The 13,696-nt window shown below is 29.0% G+C and overlaps 3 protein-coding genes across 3 annotated transcripts; all 3 read right to left on the reverse strand.

Moving 5' to 3' along the window:
* Nucleotides 1-1,024: 1,024 nt before the first annotated feature.
* On the reverse strand, nt 1,025-6,850 carry MKS88_003144 (structural maintenance of chromosomes protein 6; the record flags this gene model as incomplete). Its single annotated transcript, XM_067216210.1, has 3 exons — nt 1,025-1,068; nt 1,293-1,384; nt 1,839-6,850. The coding sequence occupies 3 exons, from the start codon at nt 6,848-6,850 to the stop codon at nt 1,025-1,027; spliced, it is 5,148 nt and encodes a 1,715-aa protein (XP_067072880.1).
* A 134-nt stretch (nt 6,851-6,984) lies between these two features.
* On the reverse strand, nt 6,985-8,916 carry MKS88_003145 (uncharacterized protein; the record flags this gene model as incomplete). Its single annotated transcript, XM_067216211.1, has 3 exons — nt 6,985-7,348; nt 7,996-8,039; nt 8,821-8,916. The coding sequence occupies 3 exons, from the start codon at nt 8,914-8,916 to the stop codon at nt 6,985-6,987; spliced, it is 504 nt and encodes a 167-aa protein (XP_067072881.1).
* Nucleotides 8,917-9,350: 434 nt separating this feature from the next.
* Nucleotides 9,351-11,961, reverse strand: MKS88_003146 (acyl-CoA synthetase; the record flags this gene model as incomplete). Its single annotated transcript, XM_067216212.1, has 2 exons — nt 9,351-9,942; nt 9,986-11,961. 2 exons carry the CDS (start codon nt 11,959-11,961, stop codon nt 9,351-9,353), a joined length of 2,568 nt encoding a protein of 855 aa, XP_067072882.1.
* Nucleotides 11,962-13,696: the final 1,735 nt, after the last annotated feature.

Here is a 13,696-nt window from a genome sequence, read left to right on the forward strand (position 1 = left end):
ATTTTTCTCTTTTATTTCCCAGTCTTCTTGTCCCTTCATTTGCTTGCGCTATACTCTGCTTTCTATCTCTTTTTTTTTTTTTTTTTTTTTTTTTTTTTTTCTTCTTTCAAAATTATTTGTATAATCTTTTAAAATAGATTGTAGAGTCTCTTCATTAGCGCTATATAAAAAATTTTCTTTAATTTTGTTTTAAAACTTTTAATTTCAAAAATGTGTTAATATATGATATAACAAATCATGTATATTTATAAATATTATTTTTCAGTTTCGCTAAATTGTATTCCTTTTTTTTTTTTTTTTTTAATTTCTTATTATCTTATTAACTTACTATACAACTGCTAATTTTAAAATGTCATATGTGCTTATCCATAAGCAGTGTTTGCACATTAACAAGCAATTGCACACATCTTTACCTTTGTTTTTCTCCTTGCTAAAATAAAATTTAATTATGTTAATATTTTTATTATCAAAGTGCATTGCATGTTTGTCTTTTTAAGACTTTTATTATGCTGTAGTTGAATGCTGCTATGTCCGTATTATATTTATGCATACTTAGGCAGTCTATATCATTACACTAGTATAGTTGTGTAAAACATTTAACAGTCCCACGCGACGCTTCTACATACACAAGCACTAATATTGTAAATTTTTTTTTTTTTTTTTTTTTTTTGACCTTTATTGTATATTTCATTTTTTTATAAAGAATGTAAATAATGAGCAGTTATTTGATGACTGTTTTTTAGCATATCTTACACACACATACAAAAAAAAAAAAAAAAAAAAGGGGGAAAAATGGTAAAATCAAACACTTTATGAATATAACGTAATAATAATTCAACGATAACATTTTAAAGTTTAATAAAATAAAAAAAAAAAAGAAAATGAGAACATTTTAAAACATAAAAGGAGCATATTTTACGACATAAATAAAGAAAGGCCATTTAAAAACGTAAAAAAAAGTCTACTTTAAAACATAAAAAAAGGTATATTTTTGAATTGGCAAAAAAAAAGAGTACTTTTTAATTCATGACAAATTTAATATTTTGGCTTTTTTTTCCTTAGCATCCCCTACATAAAAAACCAAAAAGAACATACAATTTTTTTTGTGTCCAAAAAAAAATATGCAAAAACCCGTTAGAAGTTCAAAATTAAAAGGGGTATGCAGGACCCCCTACATAAATAAATAAATATATATATGTAAATATTTATACACTCATATATGCTCACGTTTGCACGCACGTATGCGTACACATAATCTGGAAGAGGGGCATATATATTAATGTTACGCTTACCCAAAAAGAGCTCCGTTATCTCAATATGCGGTGTTATGAAAAAGTATTGTTTATCATTATTCCTTTCGATGAATTCACAAAATTGCTGCATGCTGAGAGGAGGGAGGGGGAAAAAATATATTCAGATTAAGGCGTGTATAAATATATATATACATAAAATATATGTATATACACGTGCAGCATATGAATGTATACTTACAACAAAAGATATATATATATATATATATATATATATATATATATATATATATACAAACGGCATAGTGTCGCAAAACTAAACGCAACGACATTTGCAGTCATTTTAATGATAAGTTAAATCATTTATGCGCCGTTTGTATGATTATTCAATTGGTGTACAAACACACTTGTATATGTATATGCATAAGTACTTGTATATGTATATGTATAAGTACGTGTATATGTATATGTATAAGTACGTGTATATGTATATGCATAAGTACTTGTATATGTATACGTGTACGTATAAGCATGTATATATGTATGTGCACATGTATGCTTCTCTTTTTGCGCCTTCTTGGGTCTAACTTTTTAACGCGGGTGAGTTCATCCATGTACACGTCGAGTTCATCGAAAATATGAAAAGATGACGTTTCTGTAAGGGATAAGGAGGCTAAGAGTGCCATTTGTATTGTTGACCTTTCACCCCCAGATAAGGAATTTATTTCCATAAAAATATTATTAGAAATATCTTGATTAATTGAAACAAGGACTTTTACATGTCTATTAAGATCATCAAATTCAATCTTCCCTTTATAATTGTTCATACTTTTTAAAATATTTTTAAAATGTACTGTGATTTGTTCTTTGGTTTTTTTCAAAATTGTTGAAAATTTGGATCTTCGAAGTTTTATATTTGATAAATGCATATCATAATTATTTTTTAATTCATTTATTTGTTTCATTTGTGCAATATAACCTTTTTCATCATTTGTGTATTGTTCTATTAGACTATCAAAATAATTTTTCAATGAATTATCTGTATTGTCAATTTCTTTGAAACCATTTACTTTAAGTATTTCTATTATTTCTTTTTTTTTTTCACATCTTTTTTTCCATAATATATCTGAATATTTCTCATACGATGATATCTCAATTTTATCCTCATCAAAAAGGATTTTATTACTTGAAATAATATTATCACAAGACGATTTATTGTCTACCCTCCCATTATTGTTCATAATATTTTCAATATACATTTCTAACTTTTTGATATCTTTTATTTCCATTCCCATATTTTTATTATTACTATATAAATTGGGGCTTTTATTTAAACTAGCATTTTCTTTACTTTTCATTATATTTTCATCATTTCCTGACAGTAAAAAAAGTTTGTTGAACGAACTTAATGATGACAAGGGGACCTCTGCTTGGATTATTTCGTTTCCGCATAAACTCTTGTTCAGACTTTCTGTAGTGAATGTAACCTTCACGGAGCAACCACTTTCAGTTAATTCATTTCCACTCCTTCCCTCAAGAGGACTGTTATTATCACTACAATTACACTCACCCACTTTATCCACATTACTAGCATCCTCTCCAAAGTGAGTCCTCCTTATCGCAATATTCGTTATAGTAGTAGTTGAGTTTCTCCCTTTTAGAATTAAAAAAGGACTTTCTAAAAATATATCATCGAGCAAAAAATTGCTCGTTAGGCACTCAAAATATACGTTATGCAGTTTGTTCAAAGATAAGAGAAAACTCTTTTTACTTCTCGTGGCAACTTCCTCATTTTTCTTCTTATCTTTTTCTAACTTAATTAGGACTTCCTTTAAATTGTAATATTCTTCTATTAATTGTGTGAGTTGTTCTTTCTTTTTTTTCAAATATTCGCTATGGTGTGATATTAAATATTTGTGTAGTGAGCATGTATCTAAAGCGTTTCTTTTCTTTCCCTCAAGTACACGTATGTATTCATCAATACTGTTGACACTCTCATTAATGTTATATATATCTTTATTTTTTTCTTTAATTTCTAAATCTAATTGTTCCGAAAATATACTATCATGATTTTCCATTAACTCGTCAATATTTTGTAACTGATATTTTAGTTCGTCCTGGGCGAATTTGCACTTCTTTAATGATTCATTTAAACTCTCTATTATATTTTTATATGACAAAATTTTTTTGGACGTCCTTAATATTTCCTCGTCCATTTCTTCTTTTTCTTTTTCTAGCTCTTTCAGCTCCTCTTCATTCGTCTTATGTGTTCCATTTTTTTCATTATTATTAATTGGACTGCTATCAGCCGCTCTAGTATCAGCGGCAGTATTAATAGATGTGAATTGTGCGATAGACACTGAATCACCAGCTGGCACATTAACGAATGCGTCGTTCTGTGTGGGCAGGTGACTATCATTTGATTCATCGTACAAATTATTTTCATTAAATGGACGATTTAAAAAAATAGGGTTCCTGTAATACTCTTCTTTTGCTGGCTGATAGTGTAACCCTCCATTGGCAAGAACCTTTACTAAAACAAAGTCATCAATTACATATATTGATTTTACAATTTTCTTATCATTCGTACGTAGTAACTCTTGTAATTCTGTAGAATTATTACATATTAAGGTTTGAACTATTTTAAAGTTATCATATAAATAGAACAATAATGAGGTAGGTAATAAATCAATATTTAAAAAGGAATAAATACTATTTCCATTAATTTTACTAAGTAAAGATTGAATATTCTGTAATAACGAGTCTCTTCTAACATGTTGAAATGCATTAGTAACTATGATGCTAAATTTGTTTTTGTTTTCTATTTCTATATTTGTCAATATATTCTTATCTTCGTAGCAACTGACTAACCATGCATAGAAAAGATCCCCCAGATGTTTTTCAATAATTGAAAGTATTTTTTCATTTTCAATATTTCCCCTTAATTTAATATATTCACCTACTGGTCCTATGGGTTCATATTTAAAATGACAGTCATAACTACTGCTCCCATGAATACCATCCATTGCCAAATTTGCCAAATTTGGTTGGGCATCCAGAGAGGGGAGAAAGGAGCTCCTGTCGGACTCATTATAGACGTTATAATTTTTAATAATATCTTTTCTTACTGTATAAATATCGTATCCATATATATACATTTTTTTTTTAATTTGATTGTTTTTTATTTTTTGAATTTTGTTCAGATGAGCAGTAATAACATTAATCTGTTTGTTGATAAGCTCTACACTGTTTTGACATTTGCTTACTTGATATTCCATTTCATAAATGGAATTTTCTCTTTTATTTATTTCGATTTGTAACTCTATTTCTTTATCTGTTTGTATTTTTATTTTTTGTTTTATATCTTTTATTTCATCTTTATACTTATTCAAATGGTCTCTCAACAATTTCTTGTTATCTTTTGCTTTTTCAAAAGAGCTCACATAATTTACAATTTCGTCTTTCCGTTTTGTATATCTGTCCTTTATACTAATTAATTCTTTAACCATTTCGTTATATTTTATCATTTTATCTTGATTTTTTTTTATAAAATTATATGCAAACGTGTCCTTTTCAATAACAAGCTTTACTACCTCCTTAAGGTATTCACTCTGTTCTACTAGTGTGTTCATTTTATTTTGTATACTATTAATGACTTTTTCATTTTTAAAATTTTCTGCTTTTAGATATTCATTAAACATTAGAATAGTATTTTTTAATAAATCATAAAATATTGCTATTTTGTAACCTTTGTCATAATATTTCAATTTATCAAATTCGTCTCTTAACATATCATTTTTTTCTTTCATATTTTTTAGTTCCTCTTCCAATGGACATAATAATATTTCCTTTTGTTTTATTTCCTTTAAACAATTCTGTAGCATTTCATTCTCTTTTTCTATTTCGTCTTCAACAATATTTAATCCTACTGAACTCATAAAAAATTTATGTAATGCTTTCTCATTGATTGTACTGAAAAATTGCTTTCCCTTTTCTTGGTCCAAATACACACATGGGCTTCTTATGTTCAGCTTGATAACATTTAGGTAGTTGTCTATATACGCCTTTTTCCGTGCCTGTCTCATTGGATATTCTTCACTGCTACTGTTATTAGCAACGGCATTTCTACCGTTACTACTATCTTCGACTCCCCTACTGTGAGTACTAACATTGCTACTGATCCGTTTGTCCATGTTTTCCGTATTTGTATTGGTACAAAAATTAGAAGTCATATTTGTAGTTACTGTCTCCGAGTGGGACACATTATTTCTACCTTGCCGTAGTCCATATAAAAAAAACTTGCTTGAGTGGGAGGTAAAGACCCTCTTGATTACTACTATATCACCATAAATATCCCTTTTATAGGAATTTTTTCCCGAATTTGATAAAAATATTTCTATATTACATACAAGATTCTTTTTATTTTTATCATAATCTTTTATATAATTTGCTAAGCTGATATCTCTACCAGCTTGCTTCCCTTGACTTCCTAATCCTACTGCTACTGCTTGGGCTATTGCACTTTTTCCTTTCCCATTTTTCCCAATTATTATATTCTTACTCGAATTAAAAGATAACTCTAAATTTTCATGATTCAAAAAATTACGAATTCTAAGCTTTATAATTTTTCCCGTGCTTCCGTAAAAGCTTTTAACGTCCGCGTCTTTCAAGTTACTAAAGTCGAAATAGTTTTGATCAGCGTTCTGTGCCCCTTTCCGATTTGCACAGCCTTTCGTGAAGTCCTTTCCATTTCCCGGTTCATTCGCTCCACCTGCTTCCGCCATTTCATCCACTTCATCTGTTCCATCTGCTCCATCTGCTCCATCTGCTTCCGCCATTTCATCCACTTCATCTGCTCCATCTGCTCCATCTGCTTCCGCCATTTCATCTACTTCATCTGTTCCAACCGCTTCATCCGTTGCACCCCCCTTTGCACTCCTCTCCTTTTTATCATTACCAAACGAACTTCTGCTGCTTTCTTCCTCATTGGATATATTTACTTCATCGTGTTTCTTCCCCATAACACCATCCTCCGTGTTATTACTCCGCTTTATCGTTTTGTTAAAATTCTTTTTTCTATTTTTCCCTTTTAACTGCTTAAAATTTGTACTACTAACTTTTATTTCGTCATTCTTTGCGCACCTTTTTTTTTCAAAATGGTCATCACGAGATGGGGAGGAAACACTCGTTTTTTCATAGTTACTTGTACTGCTATTCATGAATAAATCTACTTCATTTTTACCTTCTATTTCATGGTGCCTCCTTGTGACGACTCCATTCTCTTTATCTCGGTTCTTTCTAACTATACTATTTTCTTTATCTCGGTTCTTTCTAACTATACTATTTTCTTTATCTCGGTTCTTTCTAACTATACTATTTTCTTTATCTCGGTTCTTTCTAACCACACCATTCGCTTCATTTCGGTTCTTTCTAACCACACCATTCGCTTCATTTCGGTTCTTTCTAACCATACCATTCGCTTCATTCCTTTTTCGCTTTTTTTTTGTGTTCTCACCTTCAACATAATCCACATGCTCACTTTTTCCGTACACGTTATGATTATTTAATAATGTCGAGTTACTTGAGTCAGAATAATACATATTAAATTGTTCATAATTGTCTATTCAAATGGTGCAGCAACTTTTACTCATGGTTGGTTTGAGCTGCCTTTTCCATCTGCCATATAAATCTTTGTTTTAGTTTATTTTACCCTATTTTACGCTTTATTTTTACTTTATATTACGCTATTTTTTCTCCGTTTCTCTCTTTCTCTTTCTCTTTCTTCTTCTTCTTCTTCTTCTTCTTCTTCTTCTTCTTCTTCTTCTTCTTCTTCTTCTTCTTCTTCTTCTTCTTCTTCTTCTTCTTCTTCTTCTTCTTCTTCTTCTTCTTCTTCTTCTTCTTCTTCTTCTTCTTCTTCTTCTTCTTCTTCTTCTTCTTCTTCTTCTTCTTCTTCTTCTTCTTCTTCTTCTTCTTCTTCTTCTTCTTCTTCTTCTTCTTCTTCTTCTTCTTCTTCTTCTTCTTCTTCTTCTTCTTCTTCTTCTTCTTCTTCTTCTTCTTCTTCTTCTTCTTCTTCTTCTTCTTCTTCTTCTTCTCTTCCCCTTTTAGAGCGAAAAGGTCATTACGTGCATACACTTTAAGGGTAAATTTGCCGTATATCAAGAAGGCCTATTTTTTAAAGTATTCATATTCGAACGTTCATGTAAATGAGTGTAGTAAAATAAAGCAGAATTAGAAATAAATAATAATAATAATAATAACAGAGAGTGAAACCTAAGATATGAATAAAACAAAGGATTTATGACTTCAAAAATGAACTAGTATGCTTAAGCACTTAAGATAAAACTGGACTTCACATGCTCCCATTTATTAATATATCTAAAATAGGAATAGTAAAATATGGGGAAATACTCCTTTGGTTATAAGTCTATTATGCCTTTTTTTATATTTTTTTATTATTCACTCATCATTTGCTCACATGCACATACTTATATATGTACGCATATTATGTACGTATACGCATGTAGGCATATGTATGTACATTTATATATATATATATATATATATATATGTATGAACGTATATATTTATGTATATATATATGAATGCGTAAGCGCGCTAATAAGTATTCCTGCTTTTTTTTTTTTGTTAACATTTAATTACTACTAGTTTTATTCATCTTTCATATTATACTACCAAAAAAAAATTTAATTTTTTTTTTTTTTTTTTTTTTTTTTTTTTTGTTTACAACCGATGTGCAGTTTTATCGTTCACGATATGCAGAAAGTAAAACTTGAAATTACAGAAAACAAAATTTTACAAAACATTGATTGAAAAAATAAGAGAAATAAATTAATCTTCTTTACTAAAAAAAAAAAAAAAAAAAGAAAAAAGCAAATAAAACAAAATTAAAACAAAATAAATCAAAACAGAATAAATTAAAATAAAAAAGAAAAAACGGACGACTAAAGTTGAGTATGCATTATACAAATATACTCTTGGCGCTCAAAAAAAAAAAAAATAAAATAATAAAATAAGGCGCACACGTAAATTCTTGTCCACGTATCCATACATACATAGGATATATATACATAGTGTGCATGTATTCACATATGCATTATTCACGCGTTTATATGTATACACATTTCCATAGGGGAAAAATTAAAAAATCATGCTGCAGGCACGTAAATATGTCGAAATGGTATGCCATTCTGACCTCAGCTAATGTAACAAGCTTTCATAAATTCTTCATTTGTTCAACTACCCTCGCGCGTCGTTTTAAACCGCTTCCATAGCAGCATTCGTAAAATATGAAGGAACAGTTCAAGACGATTTTTAAAAGAACTGAAACGATTTGCTTTTTTTCTTCAATTTTTGTTTATATGTGTTCATTTTTGTGTTGTTTCTTCTAGTTTTTTTCATTTTTTCATTTTTTCATTTTTTGTAATCATTTTAAAAAGTGTAAACTTAAAAATTATAAAAAAAAATAAATTAAATAAATAACTTAAAATAAAGTAAATAAAATGAACTAAAATTTGGTAAAATAAAATAATATTGAAAAAAGACTGTGCACTTTCATTATGGCATCATTAATATCACTGATATCCTTGGTATCACTAGTGTTATTTGAGTCATTTATATCATTGATATCTCCAGTATAGTGTGCCATTTTTCAAAGACTCACATGCAAAAAGATACCTACTATATGTACATATATGCACGTATAATACATAATATATACATATGCATGTATATAACACATATACACACCTATACACATACGCACGAGGGCTTGGGACATCCTTGCAAACGCTGCGAGTAAAATTTCAGTGATAAATAGTTTCTCATTAGCCAAAACTGACAACACAAACATATAAACGAGTCAATACATAAGTGAATAAAATATTCACATGAAAACAAGAGTCCCCTTAAAAATACATTTAACAACAAGCGAAATGTCAGTGTACACGATATGCCTTTTCAAGCACATATCAACATATATATACATACATGTAAAATTGCATGTACATGTACATGTACATAAGTTGAAATGCATAAGGACATATGTCACCCTACCTTGGGTAAAAACAAGCTACTATATTATCACCACGGAGCGCTAAAAACAGACAATACGGTCAATTCTGCCAGTACTACCAGTATTGCCAGTATTGCCAGTATTGCCAGTATTGCCAGTATTGCCAGTATTGCCAGTATTGCCAGTATTGCCAGTATTGCCAGTATTGCCAGTATTGCCAGTATTGCCAGTATTACCAGTATTGCCAGTACTGCCAGTATTGCCAGTATTGCCAGTATTACCAGTATTGCCAGTACTGTATTGCCAGTATTGCCAGTATTGCCAGTATTGCCAGTATTGCCAGTATTGCCAGTATTGCCAGTATTGCCAGTATTGCCAGTATTGCCAGTATTGCCAGTATTGCCAGTATTACCAGTATTGCCAGTACTGCCAGTATTGCCAGTATTGCCAGTATTACCAGTATTGCCAGTACTGCCAGTATTGCCAGTATTGCCAGTATTGCCAGTATTGCCAGTATTGCCAGTATTGCCAGTATTACCAGTATTGCCAGTACTGCCAGTATTACCAGTATTGCCAGTACTGCCAGTATTGCCAGTACTGCCAGTATTACCAGTATTACCAGTATTGCCAATGCCCCTAGTACCGCTAACACGCCTAACCCTGCTTGAGTCGTTCGTACATGCGGTCAATCTCCGCCTTGTACTTCTTGTGCACGGCGTGCCTCTTAATCTTTCCTGTCGGTGTAAGTAGATCGTTCTCTATAGTGAATGGTTCTAAGGCAAAATAAATATCTTTTATTTGTTCATATCCTTTAAGGCCATCATTTTTTCCAATCCTAATTAGATCCTCAAGAACATCATTTTTAAATTCTGGTAATTGCACAATTTCGGCATCAGTTTTTTTTAATTTCTTGTTATTCTTCCAAATTTCCATAGTATCCGTAGATGGGCATATAATACAAATGAGTACAGATTCATATGAATAACCAAACACAAAAATCTGACTAATGAACAAAGACTGTTTATATGTAGATTCAATTTTTTCAACAGCAATATATTCACCTTGGGATAATTTAAAAATATTTTTTTTCCTATCAATAATTGTAACTGAAAAATTTTCACTAAAAGATACAATATCACCTGTTCTGATCCATCCATCTTTATCAATTAATTCATTTGTTTCTTTTTCTAATTTGAAATAACCTAAATTACAAATAGCAGGTCCTCTTAAATGTAATTCTCCCCTTGGTGGGTCATCAGTAACAAGATAATTCATTTCCGGTACTGATACAACTTTATATTCAACACATGGCACAGGACCACCAATATGACCTACATTGATATCTGTTGTATGACTTATAAAAGCAGGTCCTAATGTTTCTGTCATTCCATATCCTTCTAATATAGGAACACAAAAAACAGATTTCAATTTTTTAACCACATCTGCACTTATAGGTGCAGAACCATTTAACATTGCTCTTATATTTCCTCCTAAAATTTTTTTTGCTTTATTAAAAATTAATTTATCCCATAAAAAATGAAAAGGAACACCATTAGAATTTAACTTCTTCACCTTATGTTCTACCCCTTTATTAAATAAGGATTGAACAATGGACGATTTTTTTTTTAAAGAGTTAAATATCCTTTCATGTATTCGATTGTACAATCTTGGTACACTAATAAATAAAGTGGGTTTCAATTCTTGTATATCTTCAATTAAAGTTTGTACATTGCCAGAATAATAACCAGTCCTCACACCTTGTGCAAAATATACTAAAATCATAATTCTTTCATATATATGAGCTAAAGGCAAATAAGATATATGTGTATCCTTTTCATTTATTTCCAATATTGGCAATTTTGATGGTCCTGTAATAGAGGACACTAACTGAGCTACAAAATTCTTATTTGTCATTATAACTCCCTTAGGATATCCTGTTGTACCTGATGTATAACAAATGGTAGCCACATCATTTATATTTCCTGGACGTGGTTCTAAAATTTTTTTATTTCCTTCTTTTAACAAATAATCCCATGTTATTATCTCTAATTGATATTTTTCACATGCTTTTTTTATCTCTTCATCTACTTCTCTTTCTACTAATATTATTTTTTTTAAATATATTCTTTCACATGTTTCTAACGATTTAAATAAATTTAAAACACAAGTTTTATTACACAGAATTGTTTGCATTAATGTTTGTTCTAAAATAAATCTACTTGATTCTATACCTAAAGAATCATATAATGGCACCGTTACAATATTAAATGCACTACAACTTAAATCGCATATATTCCATTCTTCACAATTAGGCAAATAAAAACCTAAAAACCTTGCTCTAGTTACCCTAGAATCATCACATCTAATTACAGGGCATGCATTTGTATTTATTAATCCTGATCCTATTATAACAATTAATTCTCTTACTTCTTCATATGTTTTCCATTTATATGGACCCAATTTATTGTTCACTCTTATTCGTGTACCTAAACAATCTCTATCCCTAAACTTTTTCGTTGTCTCATTAAACATATCCCACATATTACTTATAGGATTCTCATCATAATTTTCTATTAATTTATTTTTATATTTAGGATTTCGATAAACTCCTGTTGAGTCCTTATTCGACGGTTCACTAACCTTCACTGCATAAATTAATTCATTTGTTGATGTAAACATTTTCGCGTTCTCCAATTAAATCAAACGGGAAAAACTATCGACCTCCTTGGGGGATAGATATAGCTGTGCAATGCATACACACGTACATACATACGAGCATATATATATATATATATATATATATTCACCACATGCGGCGAACAACTCCTCAGACCACTATATGTTTTTGCCAAAATAGAAATATAAATAATGCACAAATGGAGTAGACGTGGAGAAGATGTGGATCAGACGTGCAACAAATTGAAATCAAGCACAAATGAATAAATACTTTTACCATGTATTTACTTCTGTATTTAAGAATATTTATACAATAAGGCCTTTAAATTTATATTCCTTTGCTTTCACTTCTTAGTATAGTTCATATGTCAAACATACTTTTATAAATGTAAAGTAAAAGTAAGGTATTAAAAATCTTATCAAGTTGCATAAGTGCTAGTACGAACAGATCAGAGAGGGTGTCCTATCTATATATACGCAGCAAATGTGCTATAGCACAAAATACTCACAAAAATCATACAAAAATATATATACAAACAAGTACATATATATATATATAAACAATTTACCCTTTTTTCGTAGCACAAAAAGATATAAAATTTAAAAAGATAAAAAAAAAAAAAAATTAAACTTATGATGAATTTAAAAAATAGGCATATTCACGTATATGACATATACCGCGCTCTATACAATTCACTGCTCACTTATTATTTTCTTATTTTAATAATTTAAAGATATTAATCTTAACAATTTTTTTAAGTATATAGCAACATATTAACTACTTCTTCCTTTAATGTGCACAAAAATGGGCAATATACGCACATAAACGTATATATAAATATATATACGGCCCGTATGTAAGTATACACATATATATATATATATTTTAATTTTCTAATTCAAGCGTTCATTAATTTGTTTTACTCTTTCCTAAAGCAATTTCTTTCTAAGGAAATGTATAAAAAATTAAAAATAAATAAAGTTCTATGAAATTTTCTTAAAGTAAATGTGAAATTAAAAAAAAAAAAAAAAAGTCATCTTATGATCTTTTTTATTCGTAAGAAAAATGTACATAAATATTAGTATACGTATATTTAAAAGTTGGTATTTATACGTGTACTTAAGCAAGTATATTTTAATAAATACATTTTCATTAAAATGTTATATATTGTTAAAACAAGTAAAATTCGCTAATATGTTCAGGAATTAATTAAACATAATTTTTGTTACATACGTATATACATAAATATAAATATATATATATATACTACAATAAAATCTAATATTTGATTTATGTATATATATTTCATTTTTTAATTTCGTTCATGTCAAAAAGTATAAATTCATATTGTATGTTATTATTATATGTACTCCATATATTTTTTTTTTTTCATGAAATATTAAAAGTGACACAAGTGTGGTATTTTTTTTTTTTTTTTTTTTCTTAGAAACTATATCGGATTATTATTATGTAATGTAAATTTTTTATTCTTCTTACAAATATGTTAAAAAGAAAAAAATTCTCAGTAAATTACACTGAATTAAAAATTTTATACATTTGTATATTTATATTTATAAATATATATATATTTATTTTTTTATCTATTCATGTATTCTTCTGTTCATCTGTTCATTTGTTCATCTGTTCATTTGTTCATCTGTTTATTTGTTCATCTGTTTATTTGTTCATCTGTTCATTTGTTCATCTGTTTATTTGTTCATCTGTTCATTTGTTCAT

The sequence above is a fragment of the Plasmodium brasilianum genome, chromosome 10 (assembly GCF_023973825.1).
Source record: "Plasmodium brasilianum strain Bolivian I chromosome 10, whole genome shotgun sequence".
In the NCBI taxonomy this organism is placed as follows: Eukaryota; Apicomplexa; class Aconoidasida; order Haemosporida; family Plasmodiidae; genus Plasmodium; species Plasmodium brasilianum.